Source organism: Nicotiana tabacum, chromosome 4 (assembly GCF_000715075.1).
Source record: "Nicotiana tabacum cultivar K326 chromosome 4, ASM71507v2, whole genome shotgun sequence".
NCBI lineage: Eukaryota > Viridiplantae > Streptophyta > Magnoliopsida > Solanales > Solanaceae > Nicotiana > Nicotiana tabacum.
This window is the reverse complement of record NC_134083.1, coordinates 24,654,110-24,668,686: the sequence shown is the minus strand read 5'-3', so window position 1 is coordinate 24,668,686 and position 14,577 is coordinate 24,654,110. Positions and strand designations below refer to the sequence as shown.

At 33.8% G+C, this 14,577-nt stretch overlaps 2 protein-coding genes across 2 annotated transcripts in view; one reads left to right on the top strand and one right to left on the bottom strand.

Moving 5' to 3' along the window:
- The window catches only part of LOC142179832 (uncharacterized), a 75,795-nt gene extending 69,854 nt beyond the window's left edge, over nucleotides 1–5,941 (top strand). The window contains exon 2 of the mRNA XM_075250716.1: nucleotides 3,642–5,941. Within this exon, the coding sequence (XP_075106817.1) occupies nucleotides 3,642–4,248 (607 nt within the window). The 3' untranslated portion in view covers nucleotides 4,249–5,941. The remainder of the gene's footprint in view (nucleotides 1–3,641) is intronic.
- Nucleotides 5,942–6,082: 141 nt separating this feature from the next.
- LOC107769270 (uncharacterized) lies at nucleotides 6,083–8,310 on the bottom strand. The gene is made up of 4 exons (XM_016588477.2): nucleotides 8,155–8,310; nucleotides 6,952–7,081; nucleotides 6,610–6,667; nucleotides 6,083–6,402 (listed from the first exon to the last, which is right to left on the bottom strand). Exons 1-4 carry the CDS (start codon nucleotides 8,252–8,254, stop codon nucleotides 6,328–6,330), a joined length of 363 nt encoding a protein of 120 aa, XP_016443963.1. The 5' UTR covers nucleotides 8,255–8,310; the 3' UTR covers nucleotides 6,083–6,327.
- Nucleotides 8,311–14,577: the final 6,267 nt, after the last annotated feature.

Sequence of the window (14,577 nt, the reverse complement as noted above, 5' to 3'; positions counted from 1 at the left end):
TTAGTTCCTCCTATGTCTTCCTTCTATTGTTTTTACCCCTGCAATATAAAGTGCTTTCTCTTTTGCACCCCTAACTTATTCAGTAGTTTGGGATTTCAAGTACTTCTGTACTAGTTGCAAAAAGCACTCTTTTCTCTTACGAACTAGCTTACACAATAAACAAATGTTAATTTTCTCAATATGGTAAAACTTATAAACAATTGAACAAAATAGGTAGAATGAAGACGGTATCAAATCTTGCAGTCCGACAAGACTTATAAATTATTGAACAAGATATACATAATTGACATTTATGAAAAATTTAAGTCGATGAAAAGAATGAAGATAGTACTAGTTATGCTAGACTAGCAAGACGTGTGAACAATCTAAAAACGAGTAGAATGAAGATTGTACTATAATTATAACTTGCTCAGCATAATTTGTGAACATGATAAGTTTTGTCAATCCGACAAGACTTGTGAATGATTTAACAAGATATATAAATTGAAATTGTACGAAAGTTATGACTTATATGTCATAACTTGTGAACAATGCACAATTTACCTATTTGGCAAGATTTATGAATAATTTAATAAAGTATAATGTGTAAAATAGATTTGTAATAAAGTTGCAACCCACTAGGCATAACCTGTTCAAAAATATTTTTCCATCTGCTACATGTGTATCTTAGGTCATTTTTTCCACAAATTAATGGGGACAAAATTTAAACGACCTATTTGAAAACACAAAGATTAATTTCAACAGTCGACGTTAATCAGAGCTACTGCTTACTAGGTTATGGGCTGCCGTGGATAAGGCCCAGCTAAATTCTTCGTGTATTTGATCCACTTATTGAGGCTACTGCTGAACGGGCTAATAAAACACTAGAAAGCCCAAAAGTGACCGCAGTGGCACATATGAAGACGATTGTTACACAAACTGGCCAAATTTTTTTTTTTTACCCAGTATACATAAATTATATACACAGTTTATATATATATAAATATATAATATATTCACCGACTATTTTTATTTTAAAAGATTAGGTGAGGATTATTTGGGTTAATTCCCTATGAAAATTCGTAACGCATTAACTACTAATGTGGTAAGACCAAAAGTGGTAAAGGTAGAAACGAAAAAAAGAGGAACAATGGTTGCTTTGAACCATTAGTCTAAATCATGAACAATGCTAGTCAATGAACGGTCAGGGCCGGCCTAATGGCCAAGCAAGTAAAGCAACTGCTTAGGGCTCATTATTTGTAGGGGCTCCAAAATTTTCTGATATTTAATGTATTTGTCCATTTGTTTTAATAATATTAAGTATTTGAAAAGAAAAAAAAATGCAAGTTTGACGTTGGAGAACAATTGGAAAAGGAATCTATTTTGGGAATTCATGTCCCACGCGTGAACATCCCACTAGGTTGTCTAATTTATCTACCATTATTATTATAAAATGGGCCCACATTCTTTATCTTTTTTTTATCTTTCTCTGCAAAGCCTTGTATGGACTCTACATTCCAAATTTCAAATCTCATTCAGTTACTACCTCAAAATAAAATAGCATAACACAACTACACAAGTACCATCTGTTTAATTTGCTCTCAAGTATTTTGGTCTTACATCAAGAATTTTGAAGTAGCAAAAGCTTATCAAATTATCTATTTGTTGTCTTGTTGAATAAGGTTTGATCGTTCTATATTTTATTATTTGTATCTACTTTTTATTTTTGGGGGGATATATTTTCTTTATAAGTATATATTGATATTTTAGTTATTTATTAGAGTTTTAATATGTCAACTAGAAAATATGAATCCGGATGTTCAAAACGTCAAAAAAGAAAAAGGATTGAAACTCTAGTACAATCCCAAAAAGAAGCACTTGATAAATTTATAGCGAATATTAAAAAATTTAAATCAGAAAATGTGAAAGATTTTATGATATATGAACAAATCACTAATATAATTGAGATAGGCAATAATAAAATTCAAGAAGAAGAGGAAGGAGGAGAAGTTGTGGAGAAACCTAACATATATCCTCAAGAAAAACAAGAAGTTCTAAATAAGTTGGATAATTATACTCTCAGGAACATATATGATCCTAGTCAATGGACTAGTATAGATACAAAATTGAGAGATCTATTAGTAGAAAAGGGGCTAATTAAAATTACTAAAATATATTTTTCAAAGGATAAATTCTTTAGATATTTTTCTACTACAAATTATATTCAAAAATTGGCTAGTGGAGAAAGACATGAAAGAAGATAGTTAGTTTACTCTAAAGATTTGGATACGGTATTTTGTTTTTGTTGTAAGTTGTTTAATACTAATTCTAGCTTTTGTAGCAGTAAATTAGCTATTAATGGTAGTAATGATTGGAGAAATATAAGTGCTCAAAGCTCATGAAACATCAAAAGAACATATTATTAATATGGGTGCATGGATTGATTTAGAAATAAAATTGCACAAAAGTAAAATAATTAATAAAGATGTTCAAGAACAAATCAATAGAGATAGAGAGCACTGAAAAAATATATTATCAAGAATTATTGTTGTGATAAAAACTCTTGAAAAAAATAATTTGGCATTTAGGGGAAAAAATGAAAAGAACTATCAAGAAAGTAACGGAATTTTTTTGAGTCTAATTGAAATGATTGCAGAATTTGATCCAATCATGGAGGAACATGTTCGCCGAATTAAGCATGATGAAATCCATAATCATTACCTTGGACATAATATACAAAATAAATTGATAAATTTATTAGCTAGTAAAATTAAGAATAAAATTATTGACAAAATTATAGAAACAAAGTACTTCTCAATCATACTTGATTGCACTCCAGATGCAAGTCATCAAGAACAAATGTCTTTTATATTACGGAGTGCCGACATCACTGTAACTCCAGTAAGAATTACTGAATATTTTTTAGAGTTTTTAAAAATTGATGATACAAGTGGAACATGTCTTTTTGAAGTTATTGTAGATGAGATAAAAAATATTGGACTTGATATTGATAATTTAAGAGGACAAGGATATGATAATGGATCCAATATGAAGGGAAAACACCAAGGAATGCAAAAATGAGACATAAATCCTAGATCATTTTATACACCATGTGGTTGTCATAATCTAAATTTGGTACTTTGTGATATGGCTAATTCTTGTGCCAAAGCTATATCATTTTTTGGAGTAGTACAACGCATATATTCACTATTTTCTTTTTTTAACTAAGCAATGAAATTTTTTAAAAGATAATGTACCTAGCCTAACTCTTAAATCATTATCACAAACGCGTCGAAAAAGTCGTATTAAAAGTATTAAAGCAATACGATTTCAAACTCTACAAATAAGAAATATTTTATTAAAATTAGTAGAAGTTAGTGAGGATCCAAAAACTAAAAGCGAAGCTAGTTGTTTAGCAACTTATGAGTTTGAAATTTTTGAGTTTTTACTGGGTATGACTATTTGGTATGATATACTATTTGCAGTTAATTCAGTTAGCAAACATTTACAATCAAAAGGTATGGATATTGATGTTGCCATAGATCAACTTAGAGGTTTGATTTCTTTTTTCAAAAAATATAGAGAAGAAGGATTTGCAACTATCATGATTTCTGCTAAGGAAATTGCATATGAGTTGAATGTAATAAACGTGTAATATATAGAAAGAAACAATTTGATGAGAATGTTGATAATGAAATTATAAAATCTCTTGAAGAATCTTTTAGAGTTGATTACTTCTTATACATAGTAGACCAAGCTATTTTTTCACTTCAAAGTAGATTTGAACAATTTGAAGCATATGAAAATATTTTTGGTTTCCTATTTAGTGGCAAAAAGTTGAGATCTCAAGATGATGAGAACTTAAAGAAAAACTGTCTTAACCTTGAATGTTCTTTGAAACATAATAGTAACTCTGATATTGATGGTTTAGACTTATTTTATGAATTAAAAGTTTTAAGGGAAATAATACATGTAGAAGATAATACTCAAATCGATATACTTAATCATATAAAAAGACTTGATTCTTTTCCAAATGCTTATATTGCTTATAGAATAATGTTAACAATTCCTGTAACAGTTGCCTCTGCGGAAAGAAGTTTTTCAAAATTAAAATTAATAAAATCTTACTTAAGATCAACAATGTCTCAAAATAGATTAAATGGATTAGCTATATTATCAATTGAAAAAAAATTATTACAAGAAACCGATTACAAACAAATTATTAATAATTTCGCATCTCAAAAAGCTAGAAAAATAAATTTCAAATAAAAGTATGAGTTTTCTTCTACAACAAAAATCTTAGGGCCGCTTATTGAAGTTTGACTTTAGGCCACAAATATCATTGAGCCGCCCCTGAATGAACGAACCAACACGCTGTCAGCTAGCCATGAATTTGTCATGCTTGTATATATACTAGCAGGGGAATGCCGGTGCTAAGCACCGGCCCAAGCCCAACAATAAACTTCTACAGTTAATTAAAGGAAAAGGAAGTGTTGCAGCAAATCAGGAGTCCACATTTATTTTTTTAATCCTTGAAGTCTATGCTGCCTATATCCTTCATTAAATGGACGTAACTGCTGCAATTTATGGATGAATTATATTATTATAGAATTAAGAGGAAAGAAGCAAGCATGCACCAACAATGGGAGCTGGCAGAAGCAAACTAAACACGTAAGAGGTCTATTTGTTTTATTTGCATTCTGATTTTAGGGTAGAAACCATGTTGGGTAACTGCTAAACTACTACTGGTGTCGTGGTGTGTTGCTGTCATGATGTCCTACTGCCTGAGGCAGTTCTTCCATCAGGAATCTAATGGTTTTGCCTTTCTGGCCTACAAAAAAAAAACTCTATACTTTCAAAAGAAATCTGAATATCTATTTGGATGAAACACGTGATGTATTGGTTTCAACTTCAATAACATCAATATTAGCATCAGATCATATTTACACGACAAAGTAGTCAAAAAAGAGAGTGAAAACAATGAAGGAGTAAAAGGCAATTTTATACTCGTGAAGCAGCATCCTTGAATATGGAATTTTGTTCACATAATATATGAAGTTATTTATAAAATTTGAGTGGTAGGCGTCAAAGATGCACTGGTGATGATTCAGTACATACCAGAGTCATCTTACTTCCAATAATTAAGCATTTAAAGTAATTTTGCACAAGAGCACAACACTATTTGCTATTGCGTACTTTTATATATACCATATGTGAAGAAGGCATAAGTGCAGTGTCTAGTGAAACCATTAACATATAAATATTACAGACATAATACCGGAAAAAATACATAAACTGTTTGTATCTTCAGTACAACACAACCCATAAGCCTCAATCCTGGTTTTGCCTCTGAGCTGGAGCTGTAGTACTAACCTTAGTAGCCAATTTTTATGGAACACAACCCATAAGCCTCATATTGTATTTTGAACATTAGTGAGTTACTCTACCCTTGCATATACTAAAATATAATATGAATTTCCTAAATGTTCAAAATAAATGTAGCTGGAACACATTAAAAGAAACTTTGACTGGAAAAATCGCTGCAGGAAAATTCTACCTCAAAGTGCTTAGGTTAAGCTAGAAGAAATTTGAAAAGTTAACATATGTAATGTCATATTGCTTATTGAAAAGTCTCTCGACAACTAAACCAAGATGAAATAGATGTAAATATCTACTAAGATCAACTAATCTCATATAATTAAAGGCAAAACTAGTTTGAACTAACGTAAAATAAAGTGGCACATTGCTTTACCTGTAAATGTAGAACACTGAGGCAACCAAAAACTTTCATAACCAGCATAATCATCCTCCCTAGTTCTTAATGATCGATCACCACCACCACATAATGCTTTTGTAGCCTGCATCAACTCATTCTTAAAAATAGCGCATGTTGGCAGTGATACATTCCCTTTTCATTCACAAGTTCACTCGATTAACTTACATTAGAAATAATATTGTGAAGAGTAGGGGGAATGAGACTTTAGCATTCAATTGAGAACCCAAAAAGGTTTTCTTTTTCAGTAGCAAAAGATCCCCAAAAAAGGTTGATACTTCCTGACTTTGGAAAACATAAGTTAGTGCAAAAAAAAGACAATCAGAATTGTAAGGAAGGAAGCATAATCTAAGCTGCATAATATTATAATCACATCAATTTAGAAGTCAGAGAATATAAGTAATCTCAATCCTCAACTACAGATACTTTGGGGGACTCAATCTTCTAGCTTCAGCCTTGTGCTTAGAAGATTCAGATATCACAACCGCTGCTTCCATTTCTACCTCATTAGTACTTAGAAGCTTGAGTTTCTTTTATGTTTCCGCCAATACCCGGTGGAAAGATGTGTTCCTTTTCTACGTAGGACAAAATTGATAGACTTGCACGCATATTGTTAGAACTTCTCCAGGATGATTTTTCCCAAATGAATTCTGAAAATGCAAGAAGCCAAATTTTAGATCTAAATTACCCGGTAAAATGAAGCTAAAATGAAAGTATAATATATGCATATTTTACATTCTAAAAATGATTCAATCATGGCCCACATAGCTTCAATAGAAACAACAAACTGAGAACATTTATAAAGTACAATAATACAAATAAATAACCAATGTAAAGCATTTTTTCAGCTAGATTACCAGAAATAATTGTAGTTGTCGAGCCACTACCATCAGTAAATCAATTTGGAATGTGCACCTGCAAAAAGATAGTTTAATATCTGTAAATATGTGATCTATTTTCTTAAAATGAAACTTATAAGCATGGCAAAACCATAATATCGATGAACTTATTTGTCCATTGTTTAAAATGGGTGCAGTCAAATTCCCTTCTTTCCTTACATAAAACTTCTGCATGTCATTGGATATTTATATTTCTGCCTCAACATGAAAAATCCCACTCTCAACGAAAAGAAAATCACATGTTGGTTATCTATGTTATATAAATAAACTTATACAGATTTGGATATCTACTAAACTTACAGAAGTTTTTGACAGAATTTCTGCAATGGGTATAATTCGTTGTTGAACAGGAAACACTGTGAGAGAGGCGGAAGACCGTAAGTAGCTGCGTGATGCATAACTTGCAAACATGTATATGTTTGTTTTTGCCCTGTCGTCACAACATATAGGGTATTTCAATATCAATATGATGTGCAGATTAACTTTAAAGAATAATACTAAAGATCCTATACCAATTGATCAGCTCCAACGCTAGTGGATAAGCGGGATCTATTTTGTTGTTGAGTTGAATCTAGTTTGCGGTGATAAACCAGTATATACCACGATCTTGGTGTAATGTTGTACTTTGAAAAGATATATATGAGGGGACAAATTTGAGTACACTAATACCCTAATAAAGAGATATTCCTATTCTCCTAGCAAGAATTATAGGATATTCTTCATACACTAAACTACATTCACACGGCCAAGTACATATAAAGCAGCACCTCCCTGTCGTTTTAGTACATAAATTAGAAAGAAAAGAAGGAAAAAGAGAAGAAGATGGTGGCCATTAAACCCGTGAAAATTCTTCAAAAAAAAATGGTCGTACTCAAGATTAGAAAATGCTATTGAAGATACAGAACAAATAATCTAATGCAAAGGGAAGCCCAGCAAAGACAATGAACCCGTCAGAACGACTGCTATGCAACAATTTCTATCCACTGGTGCTTTCACTATGGTTCTATCAACTTCTCGATGAATCGGAAAATACCCGTTAAATGAAGGGGTCGATTAGGGCAGAACAATCAAGAACTTCAGCCATATTCATTACTGAAATACTTGTTTAAAATGTTGTTAAGGCTTTGTATAAATGTTTGGCTATGCACACACCAGAAAAGAATAATAAAAAAATCAAAAAAAATTGCAGAAAATCCAGAAAAGTCCTGAAGACTGTTCAAACAGATCATTGAAAGACCAAAACTAACAAATCTCAGAATATGGTGAAACCCAAATAAAAAAAAAGGAAAAAACCACCAGTTGCTAGAACTTTGAAGCAACCAAAGGAGACGAAAAGTGGAAAAAGAGAATAATCTTGTCGAGTTCTTCTAGGAATAATAACTTTTGAGGTTAAGTTTTATTTAAAATGTCAGATTTGTATTTATCAAATGTTCAAAATCATACATCTAGGTATCAATTTCCAAACATGCATAGATTAAAAAGAAAGTGGAAGAAGAAGAATACCGGAGAGCTGAGCGAAGTAACAAAAAAGTCTCCTCTCAGATTCAGCAGCTTCCGATGAAAATAGTGAAAGAGCAATTGCAGGCAAAATCAGTAGAGGCATAGGATTGAGAACTGGGCTCGTTTATGAAAAAGCTAATGAAGAACACTGTTAGAATATGAGCGGGGATTCGATATTAACAAAGGAGCGAATGTAAATACTGTTAAACCCCCAATTGGCAAAGCTTTTGTCATAAAAGGTAGGGGCAAAATTGAGAAAACAAAAGCAGAATTTATTTTTAAAATATCAAATTTACCCATGTTCATATCCTTGTTTGTACACCCAACTCTCATTTCTAAATAATAGTAATATTTAGACAATTAGTTTTTGCCTCATAAAAATATATGGTACAATTTCCCTTGTAACGAGAGTTGTAATGAGAATTACCAAAAGATTTTTCACCAAAGAAAATTCAACCTTGTAAGATATAAATTAGTATTGCAAGCTTTTGTATCTATCATTTCATCGAGACCCCGATCTTGCTCTTTTGAGAAACCATCACTGGCAATATTTAAGTCAGTTATTGCCAATATTTTGCCATTTGTGATATAACTTGTTTTCTTTAATTGTTAGGCTGCTTACGATAATTGATTGGCCAGATCCTTAGAAACTAGACTTAATTTATCTTGTTAACTCCGTTTTAGTTTTTGTGATGGTAAATAACATAGGGGTCGAGAATTGTTGTCCTTACTGTTTATTGTTGTCTATTTTTTGGGGATTTTTACACAAATAGCCGGTCATATTCATTGTTTATTTAATCTAGTCATATACATAATTTATAAATTGATTATACATAATTATACACATATAATATACCTCTACAGATTATTTTTAATTTAAGCGGTTGGGTGAGCGGCTATTTGGATTAATTCTTCATTTTTTTTTGTTTTTTGGGTAAATTGGAAGGAGACCTTTGAAAGCAGCTTGCAATATCAACAATGACTGGAATTTTGCAAATTTCGTACTATTATTAATTTGGACTTAAAATTTTAATTTGATGGTTCAATCCTTAGGTTCTTATTATTAATTCATTTTAGAAATTACTGTCAGAATTTGGTATGTATTTTTTACAACATAAGTGATTTTTAAAGTATATATTTGTGCTCCTTGTCACACCCCTTTTTTACCCCAAAAAAGATATATGCATTTTATCGATTGTTGTGGATTAAAGAATATTTTCATTTAAAGTGACAAACTTGAATATGGATTGTTTTATTTACAGAGTAGCCACTTGGAATTGAGTTTTTGGGTGTTCCAAGTCACCTTTTATTTAAATCTCTAGTCAAAGAAATGTTTGACTATATTATTATTAGTCTGGAAAAATAAAGTCCGGGTAAGTAATTATGTTGACCGGGAAGAAGGTGTAAGGCATTCTCCGAATCTCGTGATTCTAGCACAGTCGCTTTATTGACTACATTTGACTTATATTATTTTTGGATAACCTGTGTTTTATTGGTTCTCATGTTTTACCTATGTCCGCTTTTATTACTTGATTATTAGGATTACTAAAGAATGACTTGGAGAATATTACGTTGTCATGACCACGCTACGCAAATGAATGCGTGATCGAAAACGAAATTAATTAACTTATCAGAATGGCGCCTCGCAAGCGAATCCGGAATCGTGACAATCAAATAATTATAGTACTTTTGAGAAATTACTACATTTGTGATTAAGGAAATTAGTTTAGAAAATTATTAAATGACACTATCGCGCTACGCAAGTGAATTCGCGATTAGAAAAGAGATTAATTAAATTAGGAAATAATTAAGCTATTGAGATTATAGAATTAATTTACTAAATATTAAACATCACGCTACGCAAGCGAGTCCATGAATAAAAAAAATTAAAGTGCGCCTACTAGTTGCCTAGAGATATTGTTAATTATTTTTTCTAAACTAATTTTGAGATTATTGTAAAGTCATGAGGTATGAAATTTATTGTGGAGGAAGTATATCACTTAGATATTATTGCAGTTGATGGGATTATCAACTTTACAAGTAATTAACGAACTAAAATTAAGGGAATCGTAGAGTTAGACTAGCTCGTTTACCTAATCTCACACATGCTTTCTTTACCAAAAAATCAAATCAAACCCACAACAAATAATAGTTCAAAAGCAAAACCCAATTCTTGTTATCATCACTTTATCAACTAAAACTCCCATGGCCCATTTCAATTATTTTTATACTTCAGTTGCCATAAAATTAATATAATTATAGTACCACTCTAAACATGAATAATCACTTCCAAAGTAATACTAGAAAATAACGTGTATTCTTACCCTGGTTAAACATAAGTAAGCATCTACATACACTGATAATATTCAAAAGCAAAATAACATAAGTCAAAAGCCATATATCATTCCTAACATGTATCATTTAGATACCACAATTTATCTTTACATTTCACCTACCAAACAAGAGAGAAGATCCAAATCATAAACATTTAAACCATTTCTAAACAAATATGCAAAATATTCAATAACTTAAAATCTAAAGATGCCAATATTTCTAACCAAAGACCAAATCGACACATACAAGATTATGATTACGACCACAATTTATTCAAGCATAACTCAAGCTAATATAAACTAAGCTATGAATTTTCTTTTTCAAAAAAATAAAAATAAAACTTCAGATTTAAGAGTAAAAGGATGGACCTTAGTGAAGTGAGAGTGACTCCTAATGCTCAGACAGACCACGAACGAGACCTCAGCCGAAACTCCGACAACCTCAACTCGACCCAGAAACTTTAGCTATTTATTGGTAGTGCTTTGGAGGTGAGGAGCTGGGTTTCAATGGTATTTTGTGTCATCTTTTTAGCTGGGTTTTAATGGAGAAAACTGCTGGAATTTAGGCTCGATCTCTTCGTGTTTTTGGAGGAGAAAGAAGTTGATTTTCAGGAGGTTTTCCAGCTGGGGTTTGGGGTTGTTTAGGCTGATTTTCATGCTGGTTTGACGTGATTTTGGGGTGTTTTGAGGTGGAAAAGAGCTTATTCTTAGCTGAGCTTTCAACTGATTTTCGGGCTGAGGGAGACCGTTTTTTTCAGGAAAAGATAAGCAGCAGCTGCTTAGTTTTTTGGCTATTTTAATGGCCGAAAATTGCTGCCCGTTTTTTGAGCTTTTCTTGGCTAAAAATTGAATGGAAAGTGGCCAGCTTTTCATGAGCTTTAAAGACTGATTTTTGAGGGTGCAAGATGATTCCTTCCTCCTCTTTTCATGCCCCTTTTCCCTCGTTGTCCCTCTATTTCTTCCTCCCTTTTTTGACTTTTTGTTGTATCTGTAAGAGAGAGTGGGAGTGTGAGTTGTAAAGAGTAAGAGTGGGGGAAGTGGAAAAATAGGTATTGGGGAGATGATTGCAGAAAATTCAAGCATGGCAAAAATTTAGGTGCTCACAGCATGCCCCTCTTTGCTTGCAAACATGAAGAGTTTTCAGGCAAAGAAAAGATGAGCGATATGACTAATTTTTGGCCATACCATTATTTAAAAGGGAAGAGATAAGAGAAAAGAGTGCAACCGAGTGTTGGTTTTGGACAACCTACATATCCCGGGTTATAAGGGAATCAGATCGCGTGTAGTTCAAGGAGAGTGATGGAATGATGAGTTGGAGAGTCAAGTGAGGTTCCGTCGAGGTTCCGGTCTGTGGTCCTGTTATTACATCAAAATCAAAAGAAACTAAACAAGCCTATCAGCTATGAGTTACAAGATTCCTATTTATAAGTCTTCTAAAACTTGATCTTGAATCTTGACTAGTTCTTCACGCAGACTCTGATCTGAACCTTGATGCTTGCTAGTTGCAGGTGCCAGTTCATTCTTCTACGGCCTCTTCTGATGAAGACGGGAAATGCAATGCTCGTGACTTCGGTCATGTCTTGAGCAGTTCACATCTTTTCATCCGCTTCTGCATTCTAGATTCACTTCTTTTTCTTTTCATTTCTTTATTCTGGATTGAGAATTCTTCTTTTGGTCATCTCGAACCCTGTGCCTCGAGGTAAAACCTGGTCAGACACCAAAACAAACAAACGAACGAAATTTTTCTGCCCTAATTTTCACTAGGAAAATTTCGTGTGTTATTGTAACAAAATTCTAAACTACTTATCTATTAAAAGCACTAAAGTGTCGGAAATGGTGTACCCTGGGAAAACATGAAGATGATTATTTTTTTTGAATGGTGTACCCTTCTTGTCAAAATGATGTCTTAACTAAGGATTGATGTACCTTATGTTGGAGAAATGCGACTAAGAAATGGTGTACCATATATTAATAAAGATGTCAGGGAGTGGTGTACCCTACATTTAAGCTAAAGATGTCAGGGATTAGTGTACCCTGCATTTAAGCTCACATCAATTAGGGAGTAGAGACCCTATGTTGGAAAATATAGCTAGGGATTGGTTTATCCTATACTGGTAAGGAGACTAGGGAGTGGTGACCCTATGTCGGAAAACACAACTAGGGATTGGTGTACCCTGATACTGGTAAGGAAATATAACTACGGGTTGGTACCCTGTATTACGGAAAAGGAAATGTAACCAGGGGTTAATGCCCTATATTACTAGGAAGGAATGCAACCACGGGTTGGTACCCTGTATTACTATAAAAAAAAAAATAACCAGGGGTTGTTGCCCTGTATTACCGAACAGGAATGTAACCAGGGGTTGGCGCCTTGTATTACTGAAAAGGGAATATAACAAGGGGTTGATGCCCTGTATTACTGAAAAGGGAATGTAACCAGGGGTTGGTGCCCTGTATTACTGAAAAGGAAATGTAACCAAGGGTTGGCGCCTTGTATTACTGAAAATATAATGTAACCAGGGGATGGTGCCCTATATTATGGAAAAGGAAATATAACCAGGAGTTGGCGACCTGTATTACTGAAAAGGAAATGTAACCAGGGGGTGGTGCCCTGTATTACAAAAAAGTAAATGCAACCAGGGGTCAACGCCCTGTATTACAGAAAAGCAAATATAACCAGAGGTTAGAGCCCTATATTATTGAAAAGGAAATGTAACCAGGGGTTGGCGCCCTGTATTACATAAAAGAAAATGTAACCAGGGGTTGGTGCCCTTTATTACTGAAAAAGAAATGTAACCAGGGGTTGGCGCCCTATATTACTGAAAAGGAAATGTAACCAGGGGTTGGTGCCCTGTATTACTGATAAGGAAATGTAACCAGAGGTTGGCGCCCTGCATTACTCAAAAGGGAATGTAACCAGGGGTTGGCGCCCTGCATTACTGAAAAGGAAACGTAACTAGGGTTTGGCGCCCTGTATTACTGAAAATGAAATGTAACCAGGGGTTGGCGCCCTATATTACGGAAAAGGAAATATAACCAGGGGTTGGCGCCATGTATTACGGAAAAGAAAATATAACCAGGGGTTGGCGCCCTGTATTATTGAAAAGGAAATGTAACCAGGGGTTGGCGCCCTGTATTACGGAAAAGGAAATGTAACCAGGGGTTGGCACCCTGTATTACTGAAAAGGAAATGTAACCAGGGGTTGGCGCCTTGTATTACTGAAAAGGAAATGTAACCAGGGATTGGCGCCCTATATTACGGAAAAGGAAATGTAACCAGGGGTTGGCGCCCTATATTACGGAAAAGGAAATATAACCAGTGGTTGGCGCCATGTATTACGGAAAAGGAAATATAACCAGGGGTTGGCGCCCTGTATTATTGAAAAGGAAATGTAACCAGGGGTTGGCGCCCTGTATTACGGAAAAGGAAATGTAACCAGGGGTTAGCGCCCTGTATTACTGAAAAGGAAATGTAACCAGGGGTTAGCGCCTTGTATTACTGAAAAGGAAATATAACTAGGGGTTGGCGTCCTGTATTACTGAAAAGAAAATATAACCAGGGGTTAGCACCCTGTATTACTGAAAAGAAAAAATAACCAGGGGTTGACGCCCTATATTATTGAAAAGGAAAAGTAATCAGGGGTTGGCACCTTGTATTACTGAAAAGGAATGTAATCAGGGGTTGGCGCCCTATATTACGAAACAGGAAATATAACCAGGGGTTGACGCCCTGTATTACGAAAAAGGAAATGTAACTAGGGGATGGTGCCCTGTATTACGAAAAAGGAAATATAACCAGGGGTTAGTACCCTGTATTATTGAAAAAGAAATATAACCAGGGGTTGGTGCCCTGTATTATTGAAAAGAAAATGTAACCAAGGGTTGGCGCCTTGTATTACTGAAAATGAAATGTAACCAGGGATTGGTGCCCTGTATTACTGAAAATGCTGAATCCCCGTAGGAGAAAAGGTTCTACCGGGTTAAGCTACGTAAAACAACATGAGCGAAGAGTACTTCTACCCAAAAATATGAGCTGGATCCCCCTTAGCGAAAAGGTTATACCTCAGTTAAGATACGTAAAACAACCTGAGCG